Genomic DNA, 17,944 nt, shown 5'->3' on the forward strand with positions numbered 1-17,944 from the left:
GTACTGTTGGTAGAGCAGAAAACATGATCTCTTTATTGGCTTATGTCGGAACATTGTATTCTTTTTCTTATTTTGGTGGTTGTCCAGGTATTAACAAATTTATACCTTGCCTAGACTCAGAATTGCTATGTGGTTTCATCAGACTAAACACTGCCTAAAATAAATAGGATGTGAGGTCAAATCTGTTGTTCAGTGGAAAATCAAAGAAGACTGGCTTAAAAACTAAGAAAAGACCATAGGCAGTATAAATTGTCTATAGATTGCTCCTAAGCTATATAAAGATGATGTATTTTTTGCTCTGGAATTACAGAGCAAAACACTGACATGCTCATTTTCTGGAAGAGTGGTGGTTTGTTTTGTTTTGGGTTAGTTTTTTATATAAACATGTCTTAAAACTATAAAGGAGGGAAGTTCATGTTCTTCATTTCTTCTCTTTCTGGTCAAGATAAGTATGGTGAAAGTGTAAGATTTGGAGTCTGGAGATATTAGACTAAGGATCAGTATATTTTATTAACTTAGGCCAAAATGACAACAGCAGAAGTATTCTCTGCTGAAATTCATACTAGTGGCTAAAAAGCAATGAGTTGTTTTCGAGGCTGTCATAGTTAATGTCTGTGTATATGCAAAACCCAATCTTTTTTGCTCATAAAAATATCGTAAGCTTTTTCAGTAGCCAAAACTCACGGCCCTGACTCTAAGATATTGTAAGCTACTTTACAACGTAGCAAATAAAGATTATTTAAATGACTACATTAACATGTTACTCCTTTGCCTGAAGAGATACCACAACTTTTGAATGACTATAGTTAACTCAATTCCTGAGCCCTCAACTGGGGTACTATCACTCTATTTCATAGATAATAAAGCATTTGAGATTTAAAGAAATCCTTGCCCAAGACCACTAAATATTAAGGGACAAACCTTCTGACTCCTAAATTGAGGATTTTTCGAGAATGCCATCTGCCTGATTTTATATTCCTTGATAGGAGTGTCAGTTCACTTCCCTTTCTGCTCGTTGTATTTCCCCACAAAAATTCGTTAAACCATAATTAGACTTTTCAAAATGCCAACATAGGTCATTCTGGGTTGTATGTTAAAAGTATTTAGCCAATAACTCTTACCTAAACCACAGCAAAAAAGAAAAACAGAAACACCCTGACTCATATTCTGACAAAAGTCACTTGGAAAGCATGTTTAGTTTGTGTAGCGTACCCCAAATGGTTTCTCAAATAGCAGTATAGCTGTTTTCAGGGGTGAAAGCTGCATTCAAAGCTGATTGGCCCTCATCAGTTCTAGGACTTGCCCCTGTGCTGTGTAGACATTATCTAATTTTTCCATGGATAATCTGAGAAGTGAGAATTTACGGTTTATGATTCATGAAATTCTCTTGAATGCTGCCTCAGTATACATAAAATTTCAAGTGTATTGTTTGCATTATCTGTATTTATAAATTTATCTTCCAGGCTGTTCCTTACTCCAGAGAATTTAAGCAGAAATATGACTACTTCAGGAAGAAATTAAAGAAACCTGTGAGTAATCATGCCTTCCAAAAATGCTTTGTGTTAGTCATTTGTAAGTTACCACAGTCACTTCAGTGAGAACAACTTGGTTGTTACTTTTATATGAATGCTAAAAATATTGCCTTCCTTTTCTCTCTGCACTTTGATTCTCCTGGTTCTAAAATCTGAATTTTCTTTTTAACAGAAATGGTAAGCGAAAATTAACTCAGTATTACATATCAAATCACCTGAAGGGTAATTTCCTATGTAATACATAAAAAGACAGGAATGATTTTTATGGGATATAAAATAATTCGGAATGCTAGTCACAAAATCTGTGGAAGCCTATTCAGTTATGCACAGTTATCATATTTAATAAACCTGGATCCCAGTTAGAAAAATGTTCAAGTCCTTCCTTGTAAATGCAAAAGCTTAGTTTCAACTACAGTATTTATAATATAGTTATATTTAATTATAATAATTGGCAGTATTACATCCAAATGTAATTTTCTACTTATAATTATCCCTGGCAGTTTAAAACCTAGAAACTCTAAAAATTTTTATGGGCAACGTTTTAAATTATAACATTGCATTTTCTGATGACACACCATCCCCAAATTGTTCAACATTACATCCTCTGTTTTACTTTCCGATTCCTCCTTAGCAGTTTTCTCTTCAATTTTCTCCATCACTGTGGTTACACCTCTAGGGAGGGGAGAGAAGCGGCTGCAGCTCAGACCCCCTCCGGTGGCCTGGGCTCCATTGCCATCTCTCCCTGCCTCCTCCCCTCAGCTGGTTCCTCCTGCCCGGGAACATCTCTGGATGGGGCACAATGTCTGCTCTCCTTTAGGGGTTTTGGTCTCTGTTCCAAAGTCCTGATTCAAGAGCTTGCGGGTAACTGCTATTGAAATGATTCTTTGCCTTCAAAACTCAAATGATCACTGAAAATTCCACAGTTTTCTTTGTGAGTCACGTCCCCTGGTAATGATGATGACTGTGGTCATCACCCAGTCTCACTCTATGGCTCTCACATAGCAGTGTCTGCTACCCGGAAACCATCTCTGCAGATTCATTCTTACAGCCAGACCAAGCCTGGACCGCCTCTTTGCAGGAGGCAGTTGCCATAACCTTGGTCAAGTGTTTTGTTATTTTCATGTCAGCGAACCATGCTTTGAGCTGCTTTCCCCACACTTGGCATAATCAGGATCCCACTCCCCATGGCAACAAAATGGACTTGAGGCACCGTGGATTATATCTACCACCTGGCGGCCCTGCCACAGTTGAGCATGGATAGGCCCAACCTGGCCAGGTGGGGATTATTACAGGTTTTGACTACCTGGGCTAGAGTCTCTTGAGTGAAGCAACAGATACAGTTGACTGCCTTTCAGTTGCCCTATGCTGGAGAAGTGCCCACAGTTGTTTATTAAAGGGGGCAAGGAGGATGTTCTCCTTCGCAGCAGAGTTCTGACTTTCCTGAGCGTCGCTAGTGGATGCCGTGTGTCCCATCGTGACACAGCAAGGCTTTCTGTCTGCAAGGGAAAACCCCTAAAGGAGAGACTCTCAGTTGGAACCATTTGTCACTGCCTGTTTCTTTGAGGACTGCCAACTTTTCTACCATTTGCTGTTGTTTTTATTAGAAAACAAAGTATGTATTTACTGTATGATTATGTGTTTTCTTTTGTCTTTTGTGTAGGCTGATATCCCCAATAGGTTTGAAATGAAACTTCACAGAAATAACATATTTGAAGAGTCCTATCGGAGAATTATGTCCGTGAAAAGACCAGATGTCCTAAAAGCTAGACTGTGGATTGAGTTTGAATCAGAGAAAGGTCTTGACTATGGGGGTGTGGCCAGAGAATGGTTCTTCTTACTGTCCAAAGAGATGTTCAACCCCTACTACGGCCTCTTTGAGTACTCTGCCACGTAAGTATATGGCCACACCCAGAGTGTGTCCCCCACTGAGACAGTTGTATGAATTTAAACAGAATGAAAGGATAAGCAGCTCATGAGTTCGAGATGCATTAACTCTGCTGAGTTTGTTCTCTCCTCACCCCACAGCCCCTTGCAAGTCTAGAACAGGTTCTGACTCTACCTGGTGAAATAGTGTACTCTGCGAACATCTAACATTGATTTTTTTTTCTTGTCTATTGGGTTCATGGAGTTGAAATTGAAAACGTGGATAATTATGATAAGGAACAGGAGGCGATTTTCATTTGCAGTGTTCAAGAGGAGGACTTGTCAGTGTTAGAATTCAAAAACAAAGGAGGTGTTTTTTGAACAAGAGTCGTTTCTGAGGTCTCTGTGTAAAGGCAAATTGTAAGGACTTTGAGGACCTAGGACCATGCCCTGCTCCTGTAAGGAAAGAACCAGGTTTCCCCTTGCATTAGGATTTCGTCATTGCCAGGCTTGGAAACTGAGGCAGACTAAATTGCTTTCTGAGCAATTAAACATCAGCTACTTCCAGGCCAGCCATTCCTCCTTCAGACTCTGAATCCTCCAAGGGTTGGGCGGCACCCAAGCCCCCAGTAGAACAGTCATTGACCTTGCTGAAGGGCATTTGTCATCACTCCAGCCCTGGACTCTAAGGGGACGTGGGTTCCCCCACATCTCCCACCCGGTACCAATCTCCTGGGGGCTCATTTGGAAGGCAGCCTCAGTACATTCTTCCTGGTTGCTCTAGCCAAGAATTGCCCAATTGATTTGTTGTTACTGAGTCCCATGAGAAAGCCCACTATGTACAATGTATCCAACTATTGAAGGTGGAGGGCAGGGTGGAGAGAGACAAGATCTTTACCTCTTCTCCACATTTTCAAATATACCCCCACCCTGGATGAATCTGTCTGTGATCCCAGTTTGAAAACTATTGATCCGCATGATTGTGAACCAAGCAAGGTCATTTGGACAAATCTAAAAATTTGCAGGTTTGCATCATTGAGAGAGCCATATCCTGTTCCTAATCCCCTTGAGGCCTTTTCAGAGCAGAGTAGTGGTCAGAAGACAGACCAAGGGTTGGGCCCATAGCAAACATCTTATGGCCAAGCCAAAAGCCTCTGGAAGGAATTAAACTTTCTTCATCACAGAGACGACCTAAAGTACTCACATCTTTGGGAATCCCTACACAGCCCCTTTATTATGTGGCGTTTCTCATCTCCCCAAGATATTTGGCTGAACCATATGAAATAGACACTTTTGTAGGTCAAGAATGTCAAACATCAGCAGTTTCTTATGGTTTAATTGACTTTAGAGTGCACATGAGTAAGCCTCCATGGTGGGTCACGGTTGAGCATGTGGTAAGTCAGGTCCTCTAGCCCACACCTTTTCCCACTAGGTACAGAATGCTCGCAGGGACACTGTAAATGTTGAGTGACAGGTGACAAAGAAATATGCAAAATCTTGCATTTGAAAGTGTGATTGAGCTTTTCTTCTCTTTCTCCTCAAAAGGGACAACTACACCCTTCAAATCAACCCTAATTCAGGCCTCTGTAATGAGGATCATTTGTCCTACTTCACTTTTATTGGAAGAGTTGCTGGTCTGGCCGTATTTCATGGGAAGCTCTTAGATGGTAAGTCTTGAAGTAATAAAAATAGGTCAGTGCTGCTTGCGGTTCGCTGGTAGGTGTCTTATCTTTCGCTTCATGGGTTTTTAAGCAAAAGCTTCACCGGTTTACTCATAAAGTATTTTTATGTTTTGCCCATAATGGATGTCCTTTTCTCTGGTAGCTTATTTTGGGCACTGAAGACATAGTGTCTACATGGAATAACTTTAGTGAAAGCAAGATTTGATAACAGATGGAAAAACTAATTGAAAAGTTAATTAAAATGATCTCATCCATCTAATATCCTGTGATTATTGCATTTGTCCCCAAATTATTTTTTTAATTTGAAGGGACTAAATAATTTCAAAATAATGTTACTGCTCAGCTAAGACATTAACCCTGAAACAAATAACACAAAATAATTTCATTCTTATTTAAAGCATATAGATCATGGAAGAATTTCAAGGTACCTTGAAAGTTAGAAGTCAAACCCTCTACCTGGCAGTATCTATAGGCTTAGAGACTTCTAAAAGATTTGGCCAATTCAAAATAGTGTCCTTAAGAAAACACTACAGAAATCATCAGTGAGGAAAAAGCATCAGAAATATTTTTTAAGAGCTTGGAGGTAGAGTGGTTAAGGATGGGAAGATGGAGAGTACGATTTGAGATTGACATTGCAGTAACTTATAAGAAAGATATTTCCAAGGGAACTGTGTTCATTGCATTTATGGAGCCTTAGCTATTCTAATAAATAATTTGTATACCCTCTGTACTTTTCCCATGAATATGTTTTTACTGTTAATTGGTAGCTGATAATGATGCCCTGATTTTAATGCTTTATTTGGTAGCAGGGTGACAGTAAACACTTTTTTTCCTCTAGAAGGAAACTAAACCACACACTCTTTCCGTGTATGTATAGTGTGAATATATTTTAATTTCCAGCTTTGGAGTCATGCCATAGATTGTTTCAGCCTGCTCAAATTCACTCCAACTTTCTCAGAAGGTCAGTTTAGTCACCGTATGCAAGTGAGAAGATGCTGTTAGTTGCTACAGTGTCTTTAATACCCTCTCTGACAGGGGGTAATAGAGAAGCATAAGATATGATCCTGACCTTAGTCAGCTTATATTTTAGCGGGGGGAAAAGAGATGAGAACAAAACCAGAAGAATCACAGTGCTAGTGTCCGAGCAGAAGGGAGTGCATTGAGTCCTCAGAGGAGAAAGTGACTTGGCTGGAGGCTCAGGGAATCTTTCCCAGGATGAGCTGCACCTCGGAGGTGGGGTAGCATTTGAGCATTCAAAGGCTGGGGTCATTTCAGATGAGTGAGGACCGGCCTAGAGTCAAGGCTCTGTGGAAGAAGATGGGTGGAAGCAAGAACCACTCAGGGTCTCAAGGAGCTGGCTAAAGTGATGCCGACAACAGTGATCACGATATAAACCTAGAATTGCATATTTAAGAGTCCAAGTGCACATAGATGGGCCTGGTCAGCAGTGTCTTCAAATTTCCCACAGATGGGAATGTCCCTGTCGGCAGGGCTCATTCTGCACATCTGTCCGCTGCTCCCCCTGGTCGGCTTCATGCTTTTACTTCCCCAGACACTGGAGTCTATTGGAGCCTGTATAGGGCCACACTGAGCCAGGGAGAATTGGCCTGTACTGCAGAGGGTGGGTGCCTGGTGGGGGGATGAAGGAGCAGAAGCAGGAGCCTGGGGTGCCAGGTCTGGTGGGGTCAGGACCCCCTGTGAGGAGGTGCGTGATGCCTTTGGATCAGGTGAAATGGAGGCACCTGCAGGACGCCTGAATGGTGGGAGCCCAACCTTGCTGCTGTTGCCTCCCTGAGGCCTCTGCCGTCCCTCCGCGGGGGGTTGCACAGGCCCTCTCCGGGGCCTTCCCCATTTCCAGCCTGTCCCCTTCCTGTGCTTTCTCCCCATCGCTGCCCAAGCAGTGATAACAGAAGACAGATGGAATTTCACCTGGCCTTTCACTGACTCCCCACTGCCCTCAGAGAGCACCCCAACTCTCCAGCACCCCATGTGGGCTGTGCACTGCCGGCCCCTTCTCTGGCCTGTCTACCCGCCCTGGCAAACGGCTGGCAAGTCCCCAGGCTTGTTCCTCTGCTTAGTGTGCCCTTTTCTCCCCCAATTCCTATGCCTGATTTGCACTGCGGACTCTGCTTGACCTTGAAGCTCATCTGTCACCTCCCAGAGGCCTTTCTGGCCCCGCTCTGCTGCACCATCTCTCTTAGCACAGCTGCCCTCCTCATGCCACTCTCCCCCTGATCTCGCCTCCTCGCTTGTGCAATACTGTAGAAGGCCCTTGGTTACTCCGTCATGGTTTCTCATTTACATTGAAAGCAGGTTAATTTTTTCTTTCATGCTCTGATACATAGCAGTGTCAAAGACCTGAAACTAAACCCAGTGTTTACCGTGTTTTAGGTTTCTTCATTAGACCATTTTACAAGATGATGTTGGGAAAGCAGATAACCCTGAATGACATGGAATCTGTGGTAAGTAAATGCACATCACACACTGGCCATCACCGGGCACTCCTGTCTTACGAGAAGGTATTGGAGAGCCATATTTGTAGTCTCAGCCACTTTTATGGGTGTTGCATTCCATGTGAACAACAGGAGACATTTAATTGCTTGAAAAGTTCATTGATCTAATTCTTTTAATAAATCATTGTTCACATTTCCTGGAACCATGGTACCTAGGGTGGATACATCCAAATCCCATTTGCCTCTGCTTACCCGGCATAGGACTTGTGTGAACTTACTAAATCCAAGAGACAGCTGAAGATCTATGGTAGCCTGTGTTTTCTATAAAAACTGCTGCTACTGAATGTTTAGAGCTTCATCCGCTCTCCCTCTGTTTCCTGACCTCATAAAAATGGCAGAGGCAAAGGTCAAAACAATAGGAAGAATATCAGGCAGATGTCCTAGACATGGATGAGTGACGCCACAGCTCAGGCAAGTGAACACTTGAGACGTTCTCCAAGTAGTGATTTGGGTTTTCATGTTGCATTTAACATTAATTTTACCTAGACAGACCATTTTAGAGTTGGAAGGATTTTATTTTATTTTATTTTATTTTATTTTATTTGAGATGATGTCTTGCTCTTTCACCCAGGCTGGAGTGCAGTGGCGCGATCTTGGCTCACTCTAACCTCCGCCTCGCGGATTCTAGCCATTCCCCTGCCTCAGCCTCTCAGGTAGCTGGGATTACAGGCACACGCCACCATGCCCGGCTAATTTTTTTTTTTTTTTTTAATTTTGTATTTTAGTAGAGACGAGGTTTCACTGTGTTGGCCAGGATGGTCTCGATCTCCTGACCTCATGATCCTCCTGCCTCACTCTCCCAAAGTGCTGGGATTACAGGTGTGAGCCACCGCGCCCGGCCAGGATTTTCTATAAAACAAAAATTGATGTTCTTTTTATAATATACTTCCACTTCTGTTTTTCTTTTAATGTACCTATACCCCACATCTACCTCCAGAGTGTATGGGTGTTTGCCCACACGCCAGCACACACACAGGGCCACCGGGAAGCGCGTTTGTCCATTTGGGGTATTTGCAGCTCATTCGTGTTTGCTCACTTGAGTTAAAAAGCCCCTGCATGACGTCACCTGGCTGTGATACCAACTGTATTTTGGGCACGGTTGGGTAGATGAGCTGTGTCCTCGGCCCTGACCAGCGCTGACTCAGTGTTTCTGTTGCTCCTCATTGTATGAAAGGAGAGGAAGAGGCCAGCAGTGCCCTTGAACCCCCTGCTGGTTTGCCAGTCATGATGGGTTGGGATGCACACCCGTGATTCCAGTCTCCACTTCCACCTTGTATTTGCGCTTTCTGCTTTCATCACTGTATGATGAAGCAGCTAGGAGCACAGGAATTTCTCTTAACGTCTAACTTTACACCACATGCTGACAGTTAGTGCCTAAAATACAGTGCGTGTATTATTTTCGCCCTCTTCACAGCCCATCGTGTCCCCAGCAGGAGAGACCGTGGAGGGACCAGGGACAGGCGCTTAGGCCTGTGACTGATCCTCTGGATTCTGAAACCAGAGCAGCCACCCTTTTTGCTGACATTAACCTGGAGAGTGATCAAAGCACAAGAAAGGGGATAACTTAAAACTATTGGTATTTACTTAGTTGGAACATTATTTTACTTATTTATTTTTTTGGCGATAGAATCTTATTCTATTTGCCAGGCTGGAGTACAGTGGCACAACCATAGTTCACTGCAGCCTCCATCCCCTGGCACAAGTGATCCTCCTGTCTCAGCCTCCCAAGTAGCTAGAACCACAGGCACACACCACCATGCCTAGCTAATTTCTTATTTTTTTTGTAGTCATGGCGTCTTGCTATGCTGCTTAGGCTTGTCTTGAACAGCCTCAAGCCCTCCTCCTGCCTCAGCCTCCCAAAGCCGAGGATTACAGGATTATAGGCATGAGCCACCAAGCCTAGTCTAGAACATTCTTTGTCCTTCCTATTTTCCTCAGATACTTTCACTCTTTTTTTAAACTTTATTTATTTTTTATTGAGACGGTCTCACTATGTTGCCCACGCTGGTCTCTAACTCCTGGGCTCAAGTGATCCTCCCACCTTGGCCTCCCAAAGTGCTGGAATTACAGCGATGATATTTTCACTCTAAAAAGATGGAAAGTATATTGACCAGCCTGGCCAACATGGCGAAACCCCATCTCTACTAAAAATACGAAAGTTAGCCAGGTGTGATGTCACACGCCCGTAATCCTAGCTACTCAGGAGGCTGAGGCGGGAGAGTCACTAGAACCCGGGAGGCAAAGATTGCAGTGAGCCAAGGTCATGCCATTGCACTCCAGCCTGGGTGACAAGAGCGAAACTCCATCTCAAAAAACAAAAAAAAAAAAAGAGAGAGAAAAGAAAGTATACTGATGTCTGTATGTTAAATTTTGTAGACCAGTATGGCAGCTCCATCCACCATCCGGAGTAGGTACCTTCCACTGTGCATCACTAAGGACAGGATTTAACTGCAAGCCCATTACAGCTAAAGCAGTTTGTTTGTTTATATTTTAAATTAAAGAGGAAGGTTTGGTTTAGGTGGAGCAGGAAACATTGCATTAGTAACATATTTCTTGAGCATTCTGCACAGAATTACATTAGAATGTAATTATTTAAAGAAGTCAAATGAGTTTGTATTTTGGGGAAAAAATGCTGAATTTTCACTCCTGTGTCATTCTGTAGGATAGTGAATATTACAACTCTTTGAAATGGATCCTGGAGAATGACCCTACTGAGCTGGACCTCATGTTCTGCATAGACGAAGAAAACTTTGGACAGGTACATGTGGGTAACCCTGGGAACTCTTCTTTAGCTTTCAAGGGGCATTTTCTTCTTGACGGGCTGTAACACAACTTTGCTGGACAATCAGAAACAACCAGCAGGAGCTGCAGGTGTTAATTTTCATCTCATTGTAGCAGCACCTTCTTGTCATGCCAGGACGGCACACTCCAATTACAACCATTTCTCTCTTCCAGCAAAGTTACAGAAATTCCAGGAGGCCTTGGGGCATGAACCAGCACCTCTTCTAATCCAAAGCAAATGTGAATGTTTCATTTGTGCCTCAGTTTTAGAATTTAGGTACTTTAAAAAATAGTGCGATTGTTGACTTAGCGATGTAAATACCTGACCAGGAGTGGGTGATGTTGGAAGGGCCATTGGTTTTTCTCTCTGTTTTATGGTTCTGTTGTCATGGCGACATTTGTCTTGTGGGGCTCAGCATGGCAGGCTCAGGTTTTTCTACCATTCCATCTGCTTTGCCCCCACGCTGTTATTCAGGCTGGATTAATCCTCAAAGTCAGTTTCAGACTGGTCAGCAGGGATTTGGATGGGCCACTAAAAGTGGATTTCAAAGGTAAAGTTGCCTGCTTGGAATAATTCTCATCATGCTAAGGATCTATACGATGTATTTGTCTCAATTCTGAAGCCTTTGCTTCATCTGCCACTCAGTAATAATGGTGCAGCTTGGGAGGTGTTCTCAAGATATTCTCTGACCCTGGTACCTGTCCTTCCGTAAAAGCCCAGAGGTACTTCCCATCTCTCAGACTAAATCTCCACGGCTATGAAATTAATTAGACCATAGAACTCATTGTAATGGTTGCCCTCTGAAAAATGAAATAGACGTGTTCTTTATTGCTAGATGTCAAAGATTGCTAGAGAATCTTTGAGAAAAGAAGCTGATGCCACTAGAGGATTTAATGACAACTGAGGGTAAAAATTGTTGGATAAGAAAATAATCACATTAATATCAGAATCACTTGTTATTCCCATGACCTGTGTTTGAGCCAGGGGAGTTCAGTCTCTAGTGTGAGTCCTGGTGTGGGTGGAACTTGGGGAGTCCATAGTGCCCTTCAGTGGCTAGGCGAGGCTCAGAGAAGGACTTCAGGCACCAGAGGCAAGAGACCTTGTGGCTTAATGTAAATGATCAAGTCCTTTAAAAATCTCCTTTTGTGCCCCCTCCCCACTGCCCCCCCTTTCCCGGCCTCCTCCCCACCCCACTGTGTTGTGCTTTATGCCTGAGAATCCTCACAGACAGGCGGACACTGTTCTCCTGCACGGGGACCTTGTGATGGGGCAGGGAGGGGTCTTTTCAGCTGCTGCCCCTCTGGTCTCCAGCAGCCTCCCCAGGACCAAGAGTACTGGTGTCTCCAGCCCTGTTTACCTCCTTCCTCTGCTGCCTTTGACACAAATGGCTCACTCCCCCCCAGAGACACCTGCAAGGCACAGTGCCTTTCACTCCGGGCTCTCACCCCTCCCCACTGGTCTCCAGTCCCCTGGAAGTGCATGCTCCTCTGCTGGCCCTGTGGACGCAGGTGTCACCCTGCCAGCTGTCCTGCACCCGCTGCTTTTTTGTCTCACCCTTGCTATCTGGATTTCCTCATCCTACCTGTGGCTCCAGCTGCATCCATCTCTGCTCACCATCAGCCTCTTATCTCAGGCCTGCGTCTGCCTTCCAGCCTCCAGAATTCCCAGGTCTAACGGCCTCCTCAACTGCTTCTCCTGAGAGGCTCACGGGTCCCAGTGCTAAAGCCACTTTTTCCTCCCCAGCCCCCACATCGGTTATGGTCTCATCAGTGCCACCACTGTCCCCTCCCACCTGACACTTGGGCATCCCCTCAGAATTTCCCTCTCTCCTCATGCCATCTCCCCTCCTCGTGCCATCTGCCCGTGCCCAGGCTTGCTGTGCCCCGTGACTCCCCGTCCTTGGCACGTCCCTGTCTGTGCACTCCCCTAGCCCTGCCCCGATCACTTCTTGACTGCTGTTCTCACAGCCTCCTGTCGGCCGCCCCCTTTCCTGCTTTGCTGTTCTCCAGTGCCCTGTTCTCTAGTGCCTACCCTGTTCTCCAGTGCCCTGTTCTCCACTGCCCCCCTAGCTGTGAGCCCCTTATGGACTATTTCTGAAATGCAGCCCTGAAAATGTCCTTCTTCTACTTGGCCATCTTGTGACCTTCAGCATAAATGAAAACTGTTAGCATGGCATATGACCCCTCATAATCCAGACCTACCCACCTCTGGCATTACCCTCTGACACCTCCTTCCTGTCAACCTGTCAACAAACGGTGTGCCTTCAAGGGTTTCCCCAGAGATGCCTCAGTGCCACATTGCTGGCTCGACACTGCCCACTCTGTACCGGTGCATTCTCGTTCTCTCTCCCATCACCTCTTTCCCTGCCATCCTCGAGGTATTGACTGACGTGCTGTGCGCTGTACGCCCCCTAAGGTCTTCTGGGTCTCTCCAGGGCTCAGCATGTAGTTGATGCCTGCTAGTGCTTATTGAGCAAACGAATGAGGAGTGCTAACCTAGCTTATTAAAAATATGAATAAGGTGGTAAGTAATAGAAATCCTAAGTGTGAGAAAACAAAATCAGTCGAGTCTTGGTGGCTTTTTTTAAAAAGCCGAACCTATTGAAGGGTCTTAAACTGCCCATTTTCAAACGATTAGACATGGTTAGTCACCCTGGAAGTATCTTCCTTTCATTTTTAACATATGAAGGAAGGAGTGGAAGTAAAGAACCAGGGAAGACTGAAAGTCAGTCTTGTGTGTCACATGCATTAAAAAAGTCTTTTTGTGGATCCATTCATAGAAAACCATATGACCAAATTAACCCATTCAGAAAACTATTAACAATGCCACAATCAGAAGCAAATGATCTGGGAAACCTTCCTAATTACATTTAAATGTAATTGTTTCCACCTCATAAATGAAAGTCAAACACAGGGTGTTGGAGTTTTTAAGCAGGCCTCTAATAAAGCTTCTGATAATCGTTCAGGCTAGATCTTCATTAAAAACAGTTCTCAGACCTCCTTGTTTCATGTTGTGAATTCTTCTTCTGACTTTTGGGTAGGATCAAGTAGAGTAATGCATTAATCAAAACAGACCCATGAGATGAGTAAGATAAGAATCAGGTGCCGGGTTTGTTGAATTACTGCCTTGCCTTTTTGAGAGAGCTATCCTGATTAACAGGGAACTCACGTATTTATTTTGCACTCTGGGAAGGAATTTAGAGCAAGTTAAATAGCTGCATATGGATCTCATCTCCCATATCCAGTCCATCAGCGAGTTGTTCACACACCTCCCAAACCTTTCTCATTTCTATGCATTCTGCTGATCTCTTCTCTCACTCACACCCAAGTCCAAGCTCCCATCTTCCCCACTAGACCCCCGACCCGTCTCTACATCCAGTGTGGCTTCCTATAATGGCAGAGTGGTCTTTTTGGAATATAAAAATGAGCATGTCATTCCTCTGCCAGAAACCTTCAGGGGTCTCCCCTGCCCTTGAGATAAAGACCCCAACCTTACTTTGTCCCACAAGGTCCTGCGTGGCCTGGCTCTCCCTGCTCCTCCTCCAGACTCACTGTGAATCACAGGCCCCACTGGGCTTGTCCAACACAAGCCCCTTCCTGCCTCAGGCCCTCTGCTTTCTCTTCCATCTGTTGGGAGCATACTCCCTCCCAGTCTCAGTTCAGGTGTCCCTTCATCAGGGAAGCCAGCCCTTGACCCAGACCCTATGCATCTTCCATGCCTGCCCTGTGGCGTGTACCACAGACGACTTTGCATTTGTCTGAGTATGTTTGTGTTTACTGCCTGTCTCTCCTGCTCAGCTTCCTCCCGATGATGGCAGCCGCATGCCTGCCCTGTGCTCACTCACTGTCATGTACTTCCCACAAGCACTTTGCCTGGTGCATGGTGGGTACTTGTAGTTGTTGATGTGGAAATCTAGGCGTTAGCATGATGCCCAGACAAGCCTCTCACCTCTTTGGCCCTCTGCAAAACTGTTGACTCTGACCCAGAAGAAAGCCCATTCCTCCCCAATGCCAAACAGTCAAGTCACTTCCACAGTGGGGCAAAGCAAGTGCAGTTGTCATGGGGTGAAACAGACATGCAGTCAGCCTTCCACAGTGTTTCAACCTTCTTTTTTTTTAATTTTACAGTTAGAAATATCAGACCATGAAGTTTGGTAGCTGTTCCTTCATGTAATGAAGCTGCAGCTGTTGCCATTATTTTGCAATTTGTTTTCTTTCTGATTGGTAAGAATCTGGGGCTGCTGGTTTCTAGGGCCTAATATGAAAGTTTCCACTGAAGAAACGTCAGTGTTTGAACTATGATCCTGTGCCAAGCAGGAAGAATAAGCCGTACCCCCATTCACTGCTGTGCACACATACCTGCCCCCACCGGGAGGAGGGGCCCTTTTAGGGCTGTAACAAGTGAAAATTCTTTATTGCAAGTTCAGCAGAGCAACGTCTAATTTGGTTATGGGTTTGTTTGTTTGTTTGTTTTTTGAGACAGAGTCTCGCTCTGTCACCCAGGCTGGAGTGCAGTGGCAGAATATCGGCTCACTGCAACCTCTGCCTCCTACTTTCAAGCAATTCTCATGCCTCAGCCTGCTGAGTAGCTGAGACTACAGGTGCACGCCACCATGCCCAGCTAATTTTTGTGGTTTTAGTGGAGACAGGACTTCGTCATATTGGCCAGGCTGGTCTCGAACTCCTGGCCTCAAGTGATCTGCCCACCTCAGCCTCCCGAAGTGCTGGGCTTACAGGTGTGAGCCACCGTGCTTGGCCTGATTTGATTGTTTTGAAGAGCTGCCAGAAGTTTCAAGAGGCTGTGCAGTAGTTGGAGGGAGACCATGGGCAGCAGCCATATAGGAAGGTTGTTTAGGATCGGGTCGAGCCAGTCTCCATAGGAATGATTACCCAAAGGGAACAAGGAGGACATCATCTCAGACATTGAAGTGGTTAGTGGCCCTCCCAGAAGCCACAGCACATACCACAGGTGTACTGTGGATCTCTCTGTTAAGATTTCATGGAGAGAGGTGGGCCACTGGCAGAAAGAATCTAAAAAGGCTCTTTAGGGGGTGATAATGAATTAAAAGGTAGAGAAACACTTGGGGGAAGGCAGTGAGTGAAAAGGCAGAAATGGTCAATGAGGGAGAGTGCAGAGCATGTCCCGGCCGAAGCCAGGAGCCAGACCAAGAGCCCGGAGCTGGAGGTGGCTCCCAGGAGCGCTGAGGCCCCGGCCCCTTCAGGCCAGTCAGGGACACAGAGGGGTGGCACCTGGGGAGACGGGAAGTGGGAAGGCTGGCGTGGACTTGCTGCCTCCCTGCCGTTGGTAGTTGCGCTGCTGGAGAGGCTGGGGAGGATGAGGAAGGCCTGGTTGGTGAAGTGATGGGGGTGCAGGGTGCTGACTACCCCCAAGGCCGTGCCCTGCAGGATTTGTGAGCACCCATCAGTGGGCGTTTTCCCAGCAGTGCTCTGTTTCCAAGAATGGAGTCTGACAAGCAGACAAGCCTTGCTCCGCCCAAGTCCAGCATATTCCATATGATCCAAGCTGTTTCTCAGCAGCTTCCCAGGCAGCGCAAAGCATTTATGGAGAGTCAGGGAGATGTGTGGGAATCGGGTTGTTAACTGGCCAAGGCAGGGAGTCCCCCAGAAGTTCCTCTGATCTCTGTGAGGAAGAGAGCCAAGTTTCTGCTGGGGCCAGTAGACTTAAAGGGGAATTTTTCTACTGCAGTGTTTTCCCACGAGCTCTTGCTGAGCGCCTGCTGTGGCTGGGCATTGTGTTCCTTGTGTGGGGTCCTCCAGGAGCCCAGGCACAGGAGGGCGGTGGCCCAGAAAGCCCTGGGAGGGCGGGGTGTGCGTTTCGTGGCTGAAGGTGGCAAGAATCCACCCCACAGAGCAGGCTCTGCAGACTGCTCACCAGGGAGCAGGGCCCCTGGGTGCCAGCACCAGCTCCATCTGCAGTTCGCTGTTTCTCCTTGGTCACTTTGCTGGATTTCTGCCTCCGGGATGCTGTCCACCCTCATGACGGGGGCCAGGGCGCTGCCGCAGCACCTATAGGAGATGCGCTGGACGGAGAGCAGCCCTTGTGTGACGCTGCCCCGCTTTCTCCCACTTAGGGTTGACACTGTCACGGTGCCACCCGGTGTTTAGTGCTGAGGACATAGAGTCCCTCCCCTCCTGTGGTGGCAACAGCTGATGTTAAGAAGGGACAAATTTGGGCGAAAGGAGAACACAGGCTGTAGTTAGAGTGATGGTGAGACAGGAATGAAGGCCCAGAGGGAATCTGTGTGCCTGGAGGCGAGCATTAGAGTCAGATAGCCTGGGCGTGGTCCCCGCTTCTCCAACCCCCATGGAGCCTCGTGCCCAACCAGCAAGGACTCTGGGGCATCGGCCAGTGGCAGTAAGGCACTGTGGTGGGCTGGACAATATCCCTGCACTGCAGGAGACGGTCTCACGATCAGCCCCCAACAGCTGGTCTCAAAAGTGGAATTTGAAGAGTGGTCATTGCTTCTCATGAAAGTGTCGCCTGTAACGAATCCTAGAGGGATGCATTTCTGTACCACGGAGGGCTCGAGCCGAGACATCGAGATCTGGGGGCGTGACCCCTAACCTAGTAGCTTAGGGAGCAGAATTACAAACCCCTCATCCTGTGCCCATCCTTGGGCCCTCTCCTCACTCCCCCACAGAGAAACCCAGGGTCAGAATCAACCATGAGACTTAACAGCTGCCCACAGGATGATTTACTGCTGTGACCTCATTTAGCATGGGTTAGTGTGGGCCCATTTTTTCTTTTCTTTCAAAAATTATTAATTTATCTAATTATAAAATATTAACCTCCATAATAAAAATAAAGCCAGTATAATAAAAATATGTAAAATAAATAAATGTCACTTATTCCCAGTATCTCAAGAAAACTCAGGATTAAAATTTTTATTTATATTTTCCAGAATTATTCTCTGTAAGCACAAAACCGATTTTTTTATTACAGAAGTGGAATTGTACTCTGCATACTGTTTTCTTTTTTATTTATTTATTTATTTATTTATTTATTTATTTATTTATTTATTTATTTTGAGATGGAGTCTCGCTCTGTTGCCCAGGCTGGAGTGCAATGGCATGATCTCGGCTCAGTGCAACCTCCGCCCCCTGGGTTCAAGCGATTCTCCTGCCCAAGCCTCCTGAGTAGCTGGGATTACAGGCGTGAGCCACCACTCCCAGCTAATTTTTGTATTTTAGTAGAGATGGGTTTTACCATGTTGGCCAGGCTGGTCTCGAACTCCTGACCTCGTGATCTGCCCACCTCGGCCTCCCAAATTTTTTTTATTATACTTTAAGTTCTGGGATACATGTGCAGAACGTGCAGGTTTGTTACATAGGTATACACATGCCATGGTGGTTTGCTGCACCCATCAACCCATCATCTACATTAGGTATTTTTCTTAATGCTATCCCTCCCCTAGCCCTCCACCCCGTGACAGGCCCCGGTGTGTGATGTTCCCCTCCCTGTGTCCATGAGTTCTCATCGTTCAACTCCCACTTATGAGTGAAGCTGGAAACCATCATTTTCAGCAAACTAACACAGAAACAGAAAACAGTT

General features: G+C 45.7%; 1 protein-coding gene across 17 annotated transcripts in view; it reads left to right on the plus strand.

Annotated features, from left to right (window-relative positions):
• Window positions 1–17,944, plus strand: part of NEDD4L (NEDD4 like E3 ubiquitin protein ligase) — a 359,195-nt gene that overhangs the window by 320,620 nt on the left and 20,631 nt on the right. For all 17 annotated transcript variants that reach the window (XM_004059469.5, XM_019014017.4, XM_055368219.2 and 14 more), the window contains 5 exons: window positions 1,464–1,529; window positions 3,193–3,422; window positions 4,941–5,062; window positions 7,469–7,539; window positions 10,253–10,348. In XM_004059469.5, coding sequence (XP_004059517.3) covers window positions 1,464–1,529; window positions 3,193–3,422; window positions 4,941–5,062; window positions 7,469–7,539; window positions 10,253–10,348 — 585 coding nt within the window. The remainder of the gene's footprint in view (window positions 1–1,463; window positions 1,530–3,192; window positions 3,423–4,940; window positions 5,063–7,468; window positions 7,540–10,252; window positions 10,349–17,944) is intronic.

This window comes from Gorilla gorilla, chromosome 17 (genome assembly GCF_029281585.2).
Source record: "Gorilla gorilla gorilla isolate KB3781 chromosome 17, NHGRI_mGorGor1-v2.1_pri, whole genome shotgun sequence".
NCBI lineage: Eukaryota > Metazoa > Chordata > Mammalia > Primates > Hominidae > Gorilla > Gorilla gorilla.